Source organism: Mastomys coucha, unplaced genomic scaffold (assembly GCF_008632895.1).
Source record: "Mastomys coucha isolate ucsf_1 unplaced genomic scaffold, UCSF_Mcou_1 pScaffold7, whole genome shotgun sequence".
NCBI classification, from domain to species: domain Eukaryota; kingdom Metazoa; phylum Chordata; class Mammalia; order Rodentia; family Muridae; genus Mastomys; species Mastomys coucha.
The window spans coordinates 63,598,143-63,616,013 of NW_022196913.1; the positions used below are offsets into that span (position 1 = coordinate 63,598,143).

General features: G+C 44.2%; 1 protein-coding gene across 10 annotated transcripts in view; it reads left to right on the forward strand.

The window, feature by feature from the left end:
- The window catches only part of Ntrk2 (neurotrophic receptor tyrosine kinase 2), a 331,243-nt gene that overhangs the window by 32,514 nt on the left and 280,858 nt on the right, over nucleotides 1-17,871 (forward strand). For all 10 annotated transcript variants that reach the window (XM_031359018.1, XM_031359015.1, XM_031359022.1 and 7 more), the window contains exons 4-6: nucleotides 9-80; nucleotides 4,815-4,883; nucleotides 7,756-7,910. In XM_031359018.1, the coding sequence (XP_031214878.1) occupies nucleotides 9-80; nucleotides 4,815-4,883; nucleotides 7,756-7,910 (296 nt within the window). The remainder of the gene's footprint in view (nucleotides 1-8; nucleotides 81-4,814; nucleotides 4,884-7,755; nucleotides 7,911-17,871) is intronic.

Here is a 17,871-nt window from a genome sequence, read left to right on the forward strand (position 1 = left end):
TTTTGTAGCACAATTGTGGATTCTGGCTTAAAGTTTGTGGCTTACAAAGCGTTTCTGAAAAACAGCAACCTGCAGCACATGTGAGTAGAGCCATCTCTTTGCTTCCCAGGACCCGATTTATTCAGTATTTTTCTCACTCTTCTTTGTTTTCTTTCTATGCCAGCTCTAAACCTCCTTCTTAAAAGTTAGTATAGCTGTGATAATAGCTTAGGAACATTAGCTTTGATTCTGTTTGATTTCTGAATGGCTTCAGAGGGGTACTTAGAACAGCCTGTTTATTTCCTTTCATGAATTTCTGGGCCATTTCCATCTTGGACGGAGTGCTGGGCCAACGGCAAGGACTCTGATGTGAAAATGATGTCCTTGTACAGAGTCCTTGATTCTTTCCCTTGGAATCAAGACACGCTCCCTGGAAGACATCAAGCTAACTAATCAAGACGCTGACTTGGCCTTGGATGGTTTAAGAAAATAAAAATTACTATTGCTTTCCCCTTTATAATAGGACCATTTGAACATTAATTTTCTCAACAGCATGTGACATGGATTGATAAAAATAGAAAAAATAAATTTCAATCACTGTCTATGCCAAAGCTCCAGGTAACTCTTAATAGGAGCTGCTTTTCTTCCAAGTCCTGTTTGGTATTTTGTTGACTGAAGGCATTGGAAATGCAACAAATGAGAGTTGTTATGTGAGTTTTTGGTAAGTCCCTCGATAATGAGTTATGCCAATAAACGATGGCCTCCCTGACATATCCTATGAGACAGATCACCTGAGAGACAAAAATGTCCACAGCCCCGTCCCCCAAGCTCACATTCCCTCACACTGTAAGTTTCCAGTGGGGATCTTCTGCCGGAGGCCTGTTACCTGACTCTTATTGACCAAATGCTCTTCGCAATGATAACTTCAGCATCCCACAGTTTGCCTGCAGGTTCTCAACTAGACATTTCACTTGCCTAGATTGAAGTCTGTATTCCCAAGACATGGGCAAAAATCCAGTCTGAGAGAACTCTGGAACTTAACCAGGTGACTAACTCCTCACCGTGTTCTTAAGACAGGAACAAAGGAGATCAAATTTCTGCCATTGCTATCATCTTGTAGCATCTGTCCCTTTCCCCTTCCCTGGGGACAACAGTTCCTGGCCTGACTTCCATGCTGGTTATGAAAGCACTCACTGTCTCAGAGCAGCCTGCCTGGATGATCAGTGGAGATGTGTTGATACTGCCGAAGACCTTAATTTCATAAAGTCATTATCATGAGTTCATATTTCATACATGACAGGAATGATGAAGCCACTTTCGAAGATGTAAAACATTCTGCAAAACCAGGATAAAACTCGGGGCACATTTTAAAACACATTTTCCTGAAGCCCTTCTTGACAGCCTGTCTGGGCCAGTTTGCTGGGCAAATGTGACGTGTGTGTAGCTCGTGGTGGCGCAGCCATGACAGCAGAAGAAGAATGGAAAAACATCCCACCACAATCTCTTAGAAGTAATCAATGACCTCAATAGTTTCATTTTTGAATTTTTATTACAGATGACCCTAGACCCAAATCATTTAGCAGTTGCATTATGTATGGACTGATTCCTCAAGGGATTGATGCTCCTGTTATAATATGAACAGTGGGCTGTGGCTAATTATAATTTTATTGATAGTCCTATGTGTGTATGTGTGTGTTTGTATGTGCACACACATACACACATAGGGCTATCAATAAAATTTCAATTAGCGGTGATAGAATAATTTTAATGGTGTTCTAGCTTCCATGTCCAGCTTACATTAAATCATGTGTCTGCCTCACTCAAGAAGGATAGATATTCTACACAGCTTCCTTACCAGACCACAATCAGGATCCAATAATTGACCAAACTTCAAACACTCTATAGATGTGTGTAGCTACTGTTAAGCAGTATGACCCAATGAAAGTAGGCAAGCGTTCACACAGCTGTGAGGAGAGGTGAGATACTATGGAGCTTCACACAGCCACATGAAGAGAGAGGCTCTTCCTAGCCACAGGATAGTAGTTTGCCTTGGAGGGTGGTAGGGATGCAGGAGGAGTTGGCTCTAGCATCCGCCTTCTGTCCTAGCCTCTGCTTGGGACTAAGGACCCAGGGGACCACCTTAATTTGCCTGAATTTTCTGAACTCAAATTGCACTGACCTGGGTTATCATCAGCACAGTGAGGTGCACATGGCTAATGATGAAACGTGTGCTAGAAGCTGTCTATCTGTAGCCCGAGGCTGGCCCGAAGATCCCTCTGAGCTCTCCTACCTATGCAGAAATGAATGGAGGAGTTAGAGAAAGGAGATGAAGGGGTTTGCAGCCACATAGGATAAACAACAGTATCAGCCAACCAGACAACACCCCCCAAGCTCCCAGGGATAAAACACCAACCAAAAGCACACATGGAGGGACCCATGGCTCCAGCTGCACATGTAGCAGAGGATGGCCTTGTTGGACATCAATGGGAGGAAAGGCTCTTGGTCCTGTGAAGGCTTAATGCCCCAGTGTAGGGGACTGCCAGGGCAGGGAGCTGGGAGTGGGTGGGTGGGTGGGGGAACACCCATATAGAAGGGGGGGATGGGATAGGGAGTTAAATTGGGGAGGGACAAGAAAGGGGATAACATTTGAAATGCAAATAAAGAAAATATCCAATTAAAAACAAGGGACAGATGGGAGTGTTGCACTTCAGGCTGTCGGGGACCTCACAGGAGAGACCTGCTTCATCTTTGCCTCAGTTGGCCTGGTCAATGTTAGCCTAACACCGCCACCATCCAGAGCTGAGCTCTGAATGTACAGCCCGGTGCCTCTAATTGCTGCCCAGCCCCTAAAGCCCCCGGGGACTGTGAGAAAAGCCAGCATTTGCGTTTTCCAGGGGCTTTGCCGAGGTGCTAATTAGGCTCTTAGCAAAGTCTTACAATCAAACAGTAAGAGGATTGTTGATTTTTTTTTCTTCCTTCTTCCTCCTTTTTGGCTTTTGGCCCCATTCCTAAGTATGCTTCATAAAACTCATCTTGTTCTTTGGCCCGTAACCCCGAGCTGCACTGTGCTGCTGGCAACCCAACCTAGCAGCTGCTTCCAGGGAGGGCAGCGCAGAGAGGGCGGGGAGGGGGCGGGCTGGATGCTACGTAGGGCAGAGCAAGCTGATGGGGGTGGGGGTGGGGGTGGGGGGCTGCTACACAGGGCAGCGCAGAGCTGGTGGGGAAGCGTCCTCATCCCTCATTTTGTTTCTCTCTCCCTCCTGGTCTCTGCTTTTCTTTCCCCTCCCTTTCCCTCCCTCTCCCTCCCTTTCCCTCTCTTCCCTTCCCCCTTCTTCACCCTCCTTCCCCCTCCGTTTCCTTCCCTTTTTCCTCTTCCTTCCCCTGCCCTCCCCTTCCCTTTCCTTCTCCTTCCCTTCCCCTTTCCTCCTCTCCATCCCTGCCCCTGTACACCTTTTATTTATCTTAGGGGAAAAGAACAGATTTTTTTTTCTTCTTTTTTTCAGAAAGATTGGGCTTTGTGATGAGTATGAACATACCTGAGCCTTAAAGACAGGTGGAGCGTTTGGATGCGTTATGCTCCACAGAAACCATTCTTAATTCATGTCCCCCAAGAAAAGACTTGCATGGGCATGTCTGACAACTTCCTGCTGGATTATATTTTCATCCGGGGTACCCTTTTCTGTAGGCGAGCACACTGCACTAGTGTGAATGGAGAAGATGCAAGCTCACAAGGCATGAGAGCCTCCTGTGGGTCAGGGTTCAGGAGGGTGGGAATCTCCCCGAAGGCCACTCGTTCTAGAGTCGTGAGAAGCAAAGTTTCCTCCATTCACCAGCTAACCCTGTCAGCCTGTGAAGTAGCTCCTACAGAGGACTGAGATATCATTGGCCTGACAGCATAGTGGCCTCAGGTACAGGGCAGGGCCAGGGTAACTGCCCCTAGCAGAGCTTCTTAGACACCTACCTGCCTGCCTGGGCCGCGTGCATGGGGTCTTGGCTGGTTCTGTGCCTGTGGCTGTTTGCTTTTACACTCTTGTTGCTTGTCAAAAATACCCGTCCAGAGGCTCAAGAACTTCAAGTAAATTTTAAACAGTAAACAAATTCAGCTGCCAGGATCATTGGAAACACTCATCTACACTACAAAAACCACGCATATGGAACATACCAGGAAATTCATAAGTGTTTTCTTTTTTTCTCTCTCATGGATAGAGCATTTTCTGTTGGTTGCTTTAAATATAAAGATGCTGTGGTTTTTTTTTGGGGGGGGGAGGGGTGAGCTCACAATAAAGCCTGACACATGCCCTGTTCCCCAGTGTTCGCCCTGGTCTCTTCGTGGACGGTCCCACCAGGCGGTTTCCGTCAGCAGGGGTGTTCTTTCCCGGAAAGACAGTTCAAAGTCTGTGTAGTCCAGGTTTTGTTTGTCACATATCTCAGAAATGTTCAAGATACTCTTAGTTTTAGAACCTCTTTCCCCCTCCCCCTCATGGGCTTATAATATGATATTTTATTACTTGTTCCCTCCCCCAATTAAATGTTCAAAGCATTGGGAGCTCAACTGAGCGGAGAACAGGACTTTCACATAGACTTTTGTGTGAAATGGAGATATTAAGAAGAGACTCTGAGAAGCGTAACTCTTCTCTCATAGTGCATAAGAGCTGTAAGAGAGGCAGGGACCCCAGGAAGTTATCTTTTCAGGTAAAAGACACAATTGGTTCCAAGTAAGATGGGTACCCCCAGTCCAGGAAACAGAAAGTTCTGAAAACAAAAGCACTATCTGAACATATCACTCTTAAATCATAATCTTTAAAGTTACACTTAATGTATCTGATTTCTTTCAGTAATTTCACACGAAACAAGTTGACGAGTTTGTCCAGGAGACATTTCCGCCACCTTGACTTGTCTGACCTGTAAGTAATGATTTTGTCTGATATTTGGGAGGAAATTTTCAAAAGAAAGCATAGTTAAGTATGGGGCCGTTTTTCTGAATGAGTACCATTGCAAGTGTATGTTGCCTCAAAATTATTGAAAAATGTTTTCTCTAGCTTTGTCTCAATTGGGTGATTACAATCTCGGTCTCCTTTATACATGTCATTATGATCAGCTGAATGTCGTTTTCACATAAATAATTTATTTTCTAATAGAGGAAAAAAAAACCAGCAGGGAGTTTTGTGCTAAAGTAGCTTTACATTTCATCTCATCTGGCTCTTGTTTTATTCAAGCCCTGAAATAAAGCACATTCGTCAAAGAGGAAATTACAGTGGATAAAACACCCTTCCAACTTCGTCCGTCAGCCCAGTATAGGCTTTGGTAGAGCCAACCCTGGCAGGAGTTTATTCCCAGACCCACCATCTCTGGGAGCCGTTCTTTTGGGTTCACCCCTCTGCTTGATATTTATCCTTATGCACTTCAACCCATCGGGAGCCATCTTGCTGGAAATAGTTGCATCCATCAGAGTGGGCAGGCAGGTCTAGTCTCTGAGGGTAGTATACGTGTGTGTGTGTGTGTGTGTGTGTGTGTGTGTGTGTGTGTGTGTGTGAGGGGGGGGTAGGACTTTGGTCTAGCAGATTGGAGAAGAGTGTGTGGTGGGGAAGCTGATCCCCAAATTAACACTTCTTAACATTAATTAAGAAGAAGGTGGGTCCACTAGGTTAGGCGCTCAGGACATGACATACTTGGTATCTTCCTATAAAGAGGGTCTTTCGCTGCGTCACAGCATACAGACACCCTAGTGGAGAGGTCACACTGTACAAGCAGGAAGAGGCTGGGGTCACGTGGTGAAAGTCTTGACCACTGGCAATTATTCCGAATAAACTAACTTTACTTCCCCAAGTTATTTTACATTTATACTAGTTACATATTTCCTTGGGTATAGTATGATATCTATAATCTTGTAATATTCAAAATATTTTATTCTACCTATTATGAAATATAAATTACATAGTCATTAACATAGTAAGCTTAGTACGCTGTAGAATGCTTTGTCTGATTGTGTCTGATTTGTACCCAGTCTCCTTCCCAGCTTTCAGGAACCACTGGCCTGCACCTTATGTTTGAGAGGCCAGTTTAATCAGCTCGCACATGTGATTGAGGACATACTTCTTTTATGCTTTTGGCACTTCTAACACAGGAAGAGGCGAGATACCTCAGAGGCAGTCATGTGATGCAGAGCAGGGTGCTCCGTGTGAAGGTGTGGGGTGCCACTGTGTGAACTTTCCTGGATGGATTAAAAATTAGATGCTTTCCAATTCATGTTTCGAAATTCCACTGGCAGCCTTGTTCACCAGCATACTCACTAGGCGTCGACCATGTGCGAGTTACCTCTTAGAACGCAGGAGAGAAGTCTGTCTAGGATTCTGTGCCTTAGTGGGAGAGGTGGGTGCCTAACCAAGTCAGAGGGACCAGCTTTCTGCCAGGGCTGCGTGGCCATGGAAACACCATGGGCTTTATCATTGAAACATCTCTTCCATTTTTCCCCCACTTAGCTTATTTGATTATAGCGTCATTTTAGAAAGACATCAGCTATTTGTATACTCAGAACTCTAGGAAATATCTCGGGAAACTTGAGCTTGGGCCAAGGGTGGGCCTCTTTTCTGTCTCACAGTCCATGTCTCATAGCATCAAATCCTATTTTGATATTGGCGGGGTACTTGGAGATGGGTGAGCAGATACAAATTAAACCAGTCTACCATGACCACACTTCTCCCCATGAAACTCACAGAAAAGTCTCCAGGGATCTCTGAGATTCTTAGAACGCAATCAGAAAACCACAGGAGTAAATGATGTTGCAAAGCCAGGTCCTGTCCTCAGGAAATCTTAAGTATTGTGGTTAGTGCTAGGCAGTCTATGTAACGATTGAAAATGGCCTCATTTAAGGGTTCATTATCATAAATGGGATTCATCTTAAATAGGCCACTGAGCATTATAAATAAGCATTAAAGATTTTTTTTCCCTGTGGTTTTTGTTTTCCTTCACACACACTTCCTCCTTCACCCACTGTAGACCTAGGAGTCCAGACAGCATGGCTGAGGGCTGCCTGGCAGTGTCTTTCTGCACCTGTCTGTCCTGTGTAGATTGCTCAGCCTGAGAGCCCAGTGTGCCATCCTTCGAAACCCTCTCTGGGTTGAGGAGAAACATATATATCCTCTGCCTCTCTCCCTTCCAGCTTCTGCCTTCAGCTTTTTTGCTTGGATGAAAAGGCCTCGTGGGGGGGCACAATGCAGAAGGGCAATCGAGAAGGCCTCGTGGGGGGGCACAATGCAGAAGGGCAATCGAGAAGGCCTCCTGGCTGGTACACCTCAGCCTCAGATCCCTATCTCTAATTTCATTTTCAGTGGAGACAAAATGATTCTGTTTCTCACTCCCCCACCTCACCCCCCAGCTGAAGCAAGAACTCTGAAGTCTCTAGCCTGGTCAGAAATAGGATATGAATGCCTCTAAAAAGCCACCATTGGCATCTCCACCTAAGTACAAGAGCGGCACCTCCCCCATCATGAGATGCTCTCTATCGTGGCTCTGTGTGTTCAGATCTGTTTTCCCAAATGTTCTGCAAAGTTTTGCGTCTCTCTGCTATCTTTAGCCTCTGCCGTTTTGTTTGCACATAACAGCAGAGCAGCAGTTATTAAATAACGGGGTGAATAATAGGCACTGTCATGCCATCAAAGCGGGTGTGACTTTCAAAGGTTGGCGGCTAGCACATACTCTGCCTGTGATCGTTCCTGAACGTTAGTGAAGCTGAAAGGCAAATGGGAGCCTGACTGGGCTGTGTTTCTGTTCCTGTAGGATTCTGACGGGCAATCCGTTCACGTGTTCCTGTGACATTATGTGGCTCAAGACCCTCCAGGAGACTAAATCCAGCCCCAGTGCTCAGGATTTGTACTGCCTCAACGAGAGCAGCAAGAACACGCCCCTGGCAAACCTGCAGATACCCAATTGTGGTAATTTATTTTTAATCAATGAGTTCCAGTTGCTATTAATTATTCTCATTGCCTTGGTATGGTAGTGGGTCTGGAAGGCTATCACCACCCAGACTTCACAGTGTGTCGTGGATGTCTCTAGCGAATCAGATGTTTATGTGCAGTGCGGAGAAGCCAGCTGGGAACACCTTTAGCGAATTTTCTTTCCAAGTAGAGCATTGCTTCTGAATGACTGATGTTAAAGAACATGAAGGGAAAGTGTATGGTTGATTCTTTTGTTGCTTTGTCTGCCCGTCCATCCACCATCCATGCATCCATTCAATTCTCTGCTTCTCCAAAAATATCCATGAAGAGTACAGCCCTTCCCAAGTCACACACACACACACACACACACACACACACCCCACACACACACTTGATTGGCATGTAAACCATGCAGAGCGAGAACCAACCACAGGGCGCTGAAGGAGCCCTTGCAGCTGAGGTAAACGTCGTCTAAACCTGCACATCCATAGGTTTCCTTGCTGTGGCATGCTTCAGTCTCTCCTGTCATGGCTGGCTGCACTCCTGCCTGCTTGACCCCATGCCTGGGATCAGCCTCTACTCTCCCCTCCTGTTCTTCCCAACACTTCCATCTGGAGAGTTTAAAAAGACACCTTTGGACAGGACCCAGCTCTCAGCGAGAGCTCATGTCCTGCAAGGAGGAAGAGCAGGGTCGCAGTTAGGATTTTCCAACCCTGCGATTTATCTCTACAACGACACATGTGGGCATTATTCCTTCATCAAAATTTTAATCTGTTAGTCAAACAGTTGACAAGCTCACAAACAATTCTGTTTGCTTTTGCCTGGTGGCAGGTGACAAAGCAGAAGCATTCCATGTAGTAGCTTGTTCGTGTCTCCAGGAATGTGTATAACCATTGAAGGCCCACTTTTATTTAAGAACGACACCATTGCTGCTTACTCTTAAGGAGAATTCAATAATGATAATAAAAGATAAGGGCTTGTTCTTTACTCTGGAGGACCTTAGAAGACAGCACTCACTTGTCACACAGATTTTCCTGTCGCAGATAGAGTCTTGTGCTCTCATTGTGGGGGAACTTCACTTGGTTCCCTCGCCTGCTTCCCTCAGCCTTCCTTGCCAGCCAACAAACAAATAGACAGACAGACAGACAGACAGACAATACTACCACACCAAACAACTCCTACTATGTGTATATACGTGGCTGTTCTGCACATGTTAGCACCACTGAGAGAAGCTGCCTAGAGGGCGAGAGAGTGCCTGTTGGTCACCTGGCCATTTGGCTTGCACCCAAATCCCCACAGCTGCTCTGGCCTCCTGTCCAGGAAACGCAGAACAGAGAGAATTGTGTGACACAGGCCCTTGTCCCACAAGCTGCCTCTGAATGGGTGGCTGCTTTGTCCTTGTCCGACACTAACTCTTAAATGGCCATGTGGTCTTGACATGGGTTCAGAGGGGACCCATCGTTGGTGTGCTGACATTGAGATGTGGACAGAAGAAATGTTTGGAGTAAACAGACATTTATTTTTCTTAGTCTGCCTGTCTTCAGAAGGAGTTAGAGAAAGGATTAATTGAGCTGAGGGGTTTGCAGTCCCTTAGGACAAACAATATGAACTAACTAGTACCCTCAGAGCTCCCAGGGTCTCAACCACAACCAAGGACTGCACATGGAGGGGTCTGATTGTTCTGGCAGCATGTGTGTAGTAGAGGATTGCAAAGTCGATCATCAATAGGAGGAGAGGACCTTGGGCCTGTGAAGGTTCTGTGCCTCAGTGTAGGGGAACGCCAGGGCCAATAAGTGAGAGATGGTGGGGTGGCAGGCATGGGGAGGGGGGAGGCAACAGGGGTTTGTTTTTGTTTGTTTCTTTATTTTTTGGAGGGGAAACTGGGAAAGGAGAAATTTACATGTAAATAAAGAAAATATCTAATAAAAAATGTGTTTTAAGGGTTTTACTGGTGCACACTCTTTGCACATGCTACCACCAGCCTATCTGAGGACGTTTGGTCAATTGTGTGAGGTATGCGCTGTGAGCAAGTTCTCTTTGTACTCTGCGTGCTCACTCTCATCTCCCCTCCCCCCTCCTCTGTTAGTACTCTTCGCTTCTGTAAACAATTTCTCTTCTACTTTTATGTCATGTACGTGATTTTATGTATCTATGCAAAATCCCAGGACCAGAAAATGAGAGAGAACACAGACATTTGTGTTTTTGGACCAGCTTGGTTCACCACACATGATTATTGGTCAGTTGCCCCCCATGTCCCTGCAGGTGAGGTGCCCTCAGGTTTCCATATGCCTGGAGGCTTTCCTTGTTCATTCACCGTTGGTGGGCACCTAGGGCGCTTTTACAGCCCAGCTCTTGTGAACAGAGCAGCATGGACATGCCAGTGTCTCTGCGATGTGTGGACTTGGAGTCCTTGTGTAGACACCCGGGAGTGGTTGAGCTTGGTCCCTCGGTGGTTCTAATGCTTGGTTTTCTGAAGAGCCTACCTAGAGATTTCCACAGTGGTTGGCGACTTTACATTTCCCCTAGCAGTGCCTGAGTGCGTGAGTGCGTGAGTGCATTCCCAGCCTCACCAGTGTTTGTTACTGCTCATTTCCTTAATGTCTATGAACAGTGTCTTACTGTCTCTGATTTTGGCTGGGGCAACGTAGTAGGTGTGTTTTTAATTTGCACTCATGACTCTAGTGAAGTCGAACATTTTTTTCATCCTGTCACTTTGCTGAAAGTAATTATCAGCTCTAAGAGATTTCTGATGAAGTCTTAGAGACAGTTCACCTTCTTGCTTTCTTGTTTGTATCTATTTTATTTCCCCTTCTTGTCTTATTGCTTCAGCTAATACTTCAAGCACTCTATGAGAGCGAGTACTCTTATTACCATGTTAGTGAAAATACTTCGGGCTTCCCCCACTGGGTATACTGTTGGCTACAGGTTTGTGCATGTAGTCTTTAGTGTGTTGGAGTTTACCCTGTTCTTAGCTTCTTTGGGACTTTTGTTATAAAGCCATGCTGGATTTTGTCAAAAGCCATTTCTGTGTCTATGAAGACGATCTGAGATCTCTGCCCTGGAGTCTACTTCTGTGATGTATTACATTTGCCGAGTTGCACATGTTGAGCCACTGCAGTGAAGCTGACTTGGTCAAGGTGAAAGGTCTTTTGAATTTGTACACGTATTTGGTTTGCAAGATTTTACTGATCATTTTTGCAGCGATGATTGTCGGGGAAATTGGCTATAATTTTTCTTTTGTTATTGTTACTTCTTCACTGGGTTTTGATATCATGGTATTCTGTCCCCCCAAAAAGCATCTGTTAAAGGATGGCCTGCTGTTTATTGAGAGCAGGGTAATGGAGTCCTCTAATCCTACTACGTGGGGACTTATCTGTCATTCTATGCAGTAGTACTTCTTTTATGAACTTGAGTGCACTGTGTTCAGTGTGTTACGTGTTTCAAGTTGCAACATGCCCTTCATGGATTAATTGCTCCCCTAATCAGTATGAAGTGATGGTCTTTGAATCTTATGGTTGATTTGAATCTGAGCCCATTTTCTCATGCATTAGAACAGCAACAGTTGCTTGCTTTTCAGTCCCATTTGCTTGGAATTCCTCTCCCAGACTTTCACCCTGAGTTAATCCTTTCTTTGACGAAGACATGTACTTCTGGGGGCAAGAAATAGATGGACTACTTTTTGGTCAAGTCTGATGGACTATGTCTTTTGATTGGAGTAATGGACACAATTGATAGTTATAGTCATTGCAAACTATGCATTCCATCTTGTTCCCCTTTTTGGGGGGTTGTAGTGTTTTGAAGAGTTTTGCATTCCTCCTCTGTGTAACTGCTGTTCGTGTGGTTTGTTCTTTCCTGTAGCTTGTTGGAAGTGTTTATCTTTCTTTTCAGCCCAGAGGGGTCTTTAACCGTTTAAGCTATCTTCTCTAGGAATGGCTAAGAGGTCATGATTTCCTTTAGATTCTTTTTTATCGTGGAAAGTTTCTCCTTTAATTATAAGATATGGTTTTGCTGGATATGGTTATCTGCGTTAACAATTACTGGCTTTCAGAGTTTGAATTATATCATGCTGCACCTGCCTACCTTTTAAGGATTCTGTTGAGTATTGACTATTGCAGTGAGCTTGCCTTTGTATGTGACTGGATATTTCTATCTTGCAGTTTTCAATACATTTTCTTTGCTCTACATACTCAGTGTTTTAACTATAAATTTGTGATCTTACCTCTTCTTAATGCCTCTTGCACTAGGGTTGGAATTTCTTTCAATAGATTTATTTTTTTGTGTGTGTGTGTGTTTCTTTACTGTGGCTTGGACAGCAAGAATTAGTTTATTGTTTGTTTCTTTCTTGTCTTCTTAAAATTTACATCATTGTTCCTTTTTTTGGTGGCTGTATTCACCATGTTCAGGAGAAGACTAAGTCCGAATAGAGTTGAGATCATGGTATCTCTGTAGGATTTGTATTTCGGGCTTGCAACTCTATCTTTAGTTTTCCCTGAGTGCCTACTGTCTGTCCTAAGTCAACCTGCTTAGAGCTGCAGCTTCTTGTGGCGGTTGTGTGCCTCCCTATCCCTGTGGGCTTTGCTTGAGGACACACCAGGCTTTCTCCCTGTGGCCCCAGCTTCCAGTTCTGTGTTGTAGAATTCCCTGCATGCCCATGGACATAATCTTAGGTCAGACCCAGCTCCTACCACTGTTTCTACTGCTCCTGTCTATAGACCCTACCCAGGTAGCTCAGGTCTCCTTTCTCAGTGTAAGTTACACAAGCATGTTCCATAGCATGGCATGGGATTGGACACTGTAGGACAATTTTGGAGAGTGAGTTTTTCTGCCAGGAGGGATCTAGAAATTGAAGTGAGGCTATCAGGCAAGTACCTTAACCAACTGAGCCATCTCAGCAGTTCCAAGCCAGCTAATGAAATGTTTGAGATGTTCAAGAGGGACCCTGTTATGAGAGGGCAGATGTTTTACTTTTTTTCTGCTGGACTGGGGTGAGCGGGCCTAGTATAGTAGTTAACATCTTCGATGCTGTCTTCAGGATACTAGGCTCAATCTTAGAGCTACCTGAAGGTCCTATTGACATGTCTGTTCTTGTCATATTGAAGAGGGTCTTGTTTCTTCTTTTAGTTAAGCCAGGAGGCAAGGTAGGAGTTTAGCACCATTACTATTAACAGTCAAAATGAGCAGCAGTACTATGGTAATGGTCCCAACCTGCAGAGAATGAGCATACACTTATGCAGACTGAGACACAAACTGTGGTCTGTCTCTCTACATGACCCCTTAATCTTCAAGAGAATGGTCATTGAATGACACACTGACTCCTGCAATTTCCACATTAACTGGATAAGGGGTGCAGTGAACTGGGTTTCTGAAGGACTGAAATGGGTGTTATACATGTTGCCAAAAGAGAGTAACACTGCTGGGCTGTGTAGATTCATCTTCTGTGGGGGTGGGGCAGGATCAAGGAAGGTCGCCTCTGTGCTGCGTAAGCTGGTGTCTTAAATTTATCTTCCCATTGGACCTTTTCTACAGGAGCATTGCAACAATTTCTTCTGCCTAACTCGGACTTACACTTCAATTTTTAAATACTACAACTATGACTTATTATCTGTGAGGAGGCATCATCAGAAAGTTAACAGGCATGGCGATGGATGGTCTGTTCTAGGTAAAGGGTAAGGTTAGGAAAGGCAGCTTATCTCCAGGTCATATCAAAGCAGCCCCCCAGCTGTGCTCACTAGGAACCGGTCATTGTGAGAATGATAACCTTGTAACAAACATAAGCCACAGGCTTGCTTGCTGCTGGAGGACCAGGTGGCTGCGCCATAAAACACCCAGAGCAGGGTGGACTGAAGCCACACCTGCCTGTGGCTTCTTTGTTAGTCACAATGACAATTTCCATTTTCGAATCTTCCAAATTTAGTGTGGGGACTCCTTACAGCATTGTCCACACAGTAAGGGTGTTGGCGGCGAGGGTCAGCAAGTGTCCGCATGTGCCTGGGAGGAGAGGTTTGCTCTCTGAATTAAATCTATGCCAGTGATTTGTTTACATGACTGACTTTTGGCTTCAGCTACCGTTTGTAGCATGTGTCTGCCTAGAGCTTGGCAGGAGGACGGCATCTTATCAAGATCAACATGGCATCTTGACATGGCTTGTTTCTGTCTTCCTAAAAACACCCGCTCTCCTCCCTCGGTGTCTTGGTCTGTTTGCTTTAACTTTATGAGAGATTAGTTTTTATTTTTGAAAATAAAGCAAAGCCCACAGTGGGTTTGTTGCTTTTCTCTGTCCTTTTTAGAATGTCAAACGAAGCTGCTGAAATTGTGTTTCTAAGTTATCTGTTGAGCTTACGAAGCTGTTTTTTAATTTAGTGTTTTTAAAAATTTTTTCCGGCATGCTATAAGCAGTTACATCTAAACAGATCAGTCTTAGTATGGTGACTCCATTCCTGCTTACAGAATGAATGAATACACACACACACACACACACACACACACACACACACACACACACAGAGGCACGTCGTCATTAGGTGTCAAACTGGAAAGTATGTTCCAGAGACAGGGGGAGGTCCAGACTGCTGATATTTTCTCAAAGTAGAATTCTGTGGGCTCTTTATGCACAGAGAGACGAGAGAGGGGGAGGGACAGCTGGAGAGCTGCTTTGGTGGGTGGCTAAGAGCACTGGCTGCTCTTCCAGGGGTCCCAGGTTTGATTCCTAATGCACACATGGTGGTTCATAACCATTTGCAGGGGATCTGATGCCCTCTTCTGGCATTCATGGGCACTGTGTGCATGTGATGTACATACATACATAACACACACAGGCAAATCACTCGTAAACATAAGATGAAAATAAAAAATTTAAAAGACGGGAGAAAGGAAAAGATAGGACATAGATGAAATCCTAACTCGCCAGGCTAGTTTTATACACATGAATGATAAGCCAACATCAAATAAACAGAGGCCAGAACTACCAACAGATTGACCATCATGACTTCATATGAACACTGACCAATGAAGCAAGACGGTGACCTTTCTAGCTAAGACCCCGAATGAGCAGAGGTTTGATTTTCTCATTTATCAGAAAAGTGCAACCTACATATTTGGGGTCTGTGGCTGAGGCCCTTTGACCCGCTCTTCAGGTCTTCAGAGTCACACATCCATTATGGGTTGAAGTAGATGGGAGATCCCAGCTAAGGCTGCAGCCAGCCATGCATTGGTGAAAGCCATGGGCAGAGGTGAGGGTTGGGCTAGGACTAACACAGTGTCTGTATAACTCCCATACTCCCTAAACCTTAGTTTTTTCATTGGGAAATAGAGATACTAACTAACATATTCTTGGATATTTGGGATGACTAAAGAGAGAATACGCAAAAGCATTTAAGATGGAGTACAACACATGTTAAAGAAGTAATAGAGCTAGTTAGCTATTAGTGTTATCTGCTATCATCAACATGAATGGTATCTTGAAAAGTATTTGGCATCTGGATTTAAGTATTTTAAGCTGGATTTAAATATATTGCATTGTGTCAAACCATTTCCAAGAAAGTAACAAAATCACTCAGTTCAGGTAGTCTGGTACGTAAGTCAGCTGGGAGGAGGGGGGAGGGGAGTCCAGGAGCAATGGTGGCTACATGTTTTCTTGTTTTCCACAGGAAAACATTTGAAGGCTGTTATATGGCAATGCCACAAACACCCAGCTGTCTTTAGCTCTCTCTGACTTCTCATCCGTTACTTTTAAGCTTGCCTTTGTCTCTGCCTCTTCTTGCCCCATCTCCACCACACTCACTTAAGCATCTTCTCCCAGAACACACTTTGTGGAAATTTTGGTGGTAGAAGAGATAATTACTCAGGCCCTTGTTGAGTTTAAGAATAATAGTTGTAAAAACAAAAGCCTAGTGCACACTCATTATCTAAACCCCTTCTACTCAAAACTGTGGTCTGTGGCATGAGGAGTTTGTTAGAAACACAAACCTTCTGGATTCAACCCATACTGCTGGGCAAGAGGCTGGGCCCCTCGGTGAGCTGTGTGTGCCTTAAGAACTGGGAAGCCGGGGTTCAAAAAAGCCAGCTGGTTTACTATTTCTAACACTTGTAGACTCCATTAACCAAACAGCCTACAGGTGAACACTTCTTTCCTGAACAAACTCAAGTCAAGAGCATTGAGATGGGTTCTCTGCTAGGGACACCGGCTAGTTCTCATCTTCTGTGAGGTTCTCCTTGCAGAAGGAAGATGGCTGGTGTTTGCCATCAGGCCTATCCCGGTAGCTTTTGGAAGCATTGCTGGACTTTGCTGTGGACTTGTGTTGATTTCAAATCTTATTAAGCCAGGAAGTAGTGCCTAGTGAGTGGTTTATCCCGCCTTGGCGATCCATGCTTCCCAATTCATTTTTATTGTGCTAATTAAGCCTCAAGTGATATTTCAAGTACAGATTGTTTTTTCCATTATTGGGTCTTGGCCAGCGCATCAATGCTGTAGACTTAACATGAGGCAGGTGCTTACTCATTTGCAGGAGACTTTACATTTAAAAGTTCTAAGCTTGGCCAATTTGCACAGATTCTTTTGCGAAGTCCTATGACAGGGTGAGACAATTAATTTATAATACGGAGACTCATTCTTCCTTCACAAAATAGGCACAGAACTCTTTTCAGATGAAACAAATTCTCAGAGTTTGGATATGATGTAGTATGTATGGTCTGAACAAAATGTGTGTAACTCTGCAGGGCAATGTACCGTGGTGGTGAAGGCCCTTGATTTTGGGTTCAAATCCCAGGTCTACATTGACTTGGGCAACTTTGAAAGATGTGATTGGCTTTTCTAACATTTATAGACGTCATTAATTCAACAAGTGCTAAGTTTTTTGTCTTCAAGGTTGGTTTCAAGGATTTTATAAGTTAACAAACTGGATGAGAATGTCTACTTTAATAAGCACCTAGAAGATATTGCTAGTGCTCCTACTATAACTAAACAAACATTCAGAGCTGCTACTTACCTAACCGGAAGTCTGAAAAGAAAGACTAAGCCAGACTCTAGGGGAATAATTAAGATTATACGTAGTATTTCCTCCTGAAGCCCCCTTTAACACTTCTGTCCTCAGAATATCTAAGACCAGTTATAGAATAATGAAGGGAAACACCATGATCCCCAAAGCTCCATGATGATGACTATTTTGGAGGAGCCACATCTTTAGGATAAGTTTGGATCCCAAGGTCACCTAGAATCAGTAAATGAGTCTGTAAATACAAGGAAAATGGGAGCCAACAGAACACCAGAAGTTATTAGCTGGGAAAGCAAAGGGATGTGTCATAACTGTCATAGTGCCTCAGAGTGTAGCTCACTGAGTGGTCCACAGGGGAAATGTGACTTGTGAGTGAATGTAGGTGACACCATCATAAACACTGGCCAAAAGCCTGCTGTACATTCACATTCAACATGCTTCTTTTTTTTTATTTAAAGATTTATTTATTTATTATACATAAGTACACTGTAGCTGTCTTCAGACACGCCAGAAGAGGGTGTCAGGTCTTGTTATAGATGGTTGTGAGTCACCATGTGGTTGCTGGGATTTGAACTCAGGATCTTCAGAAGAACAGTCGGTGCTCTTAACTGCTGAGCCATCTCTCCAGCCCTCAACATGCTTCTTGTTGTATATGGTACAGGTGATGTGACCCTCTTTTCTTGGGTAAAGTTGGATATCCATTCTATAAAGAGAATAAAATAAAGATTCTGAAAAGATTTGGGTAAGCTTGATAGCATTCATAGAAAACCTGACAAATTTACATATTGATTATATATATATACATATATATGTATACATACATATATATGTGTATATATGTGTGTGTGTGTATATATATATATATATATATATATATATATATATATATATATACTTCTCCCTCATCTAAGCAGGACATAGGGAGGATTTCTAATAATTCTCCCACTGGGCTGAGTAATGGGAATTGT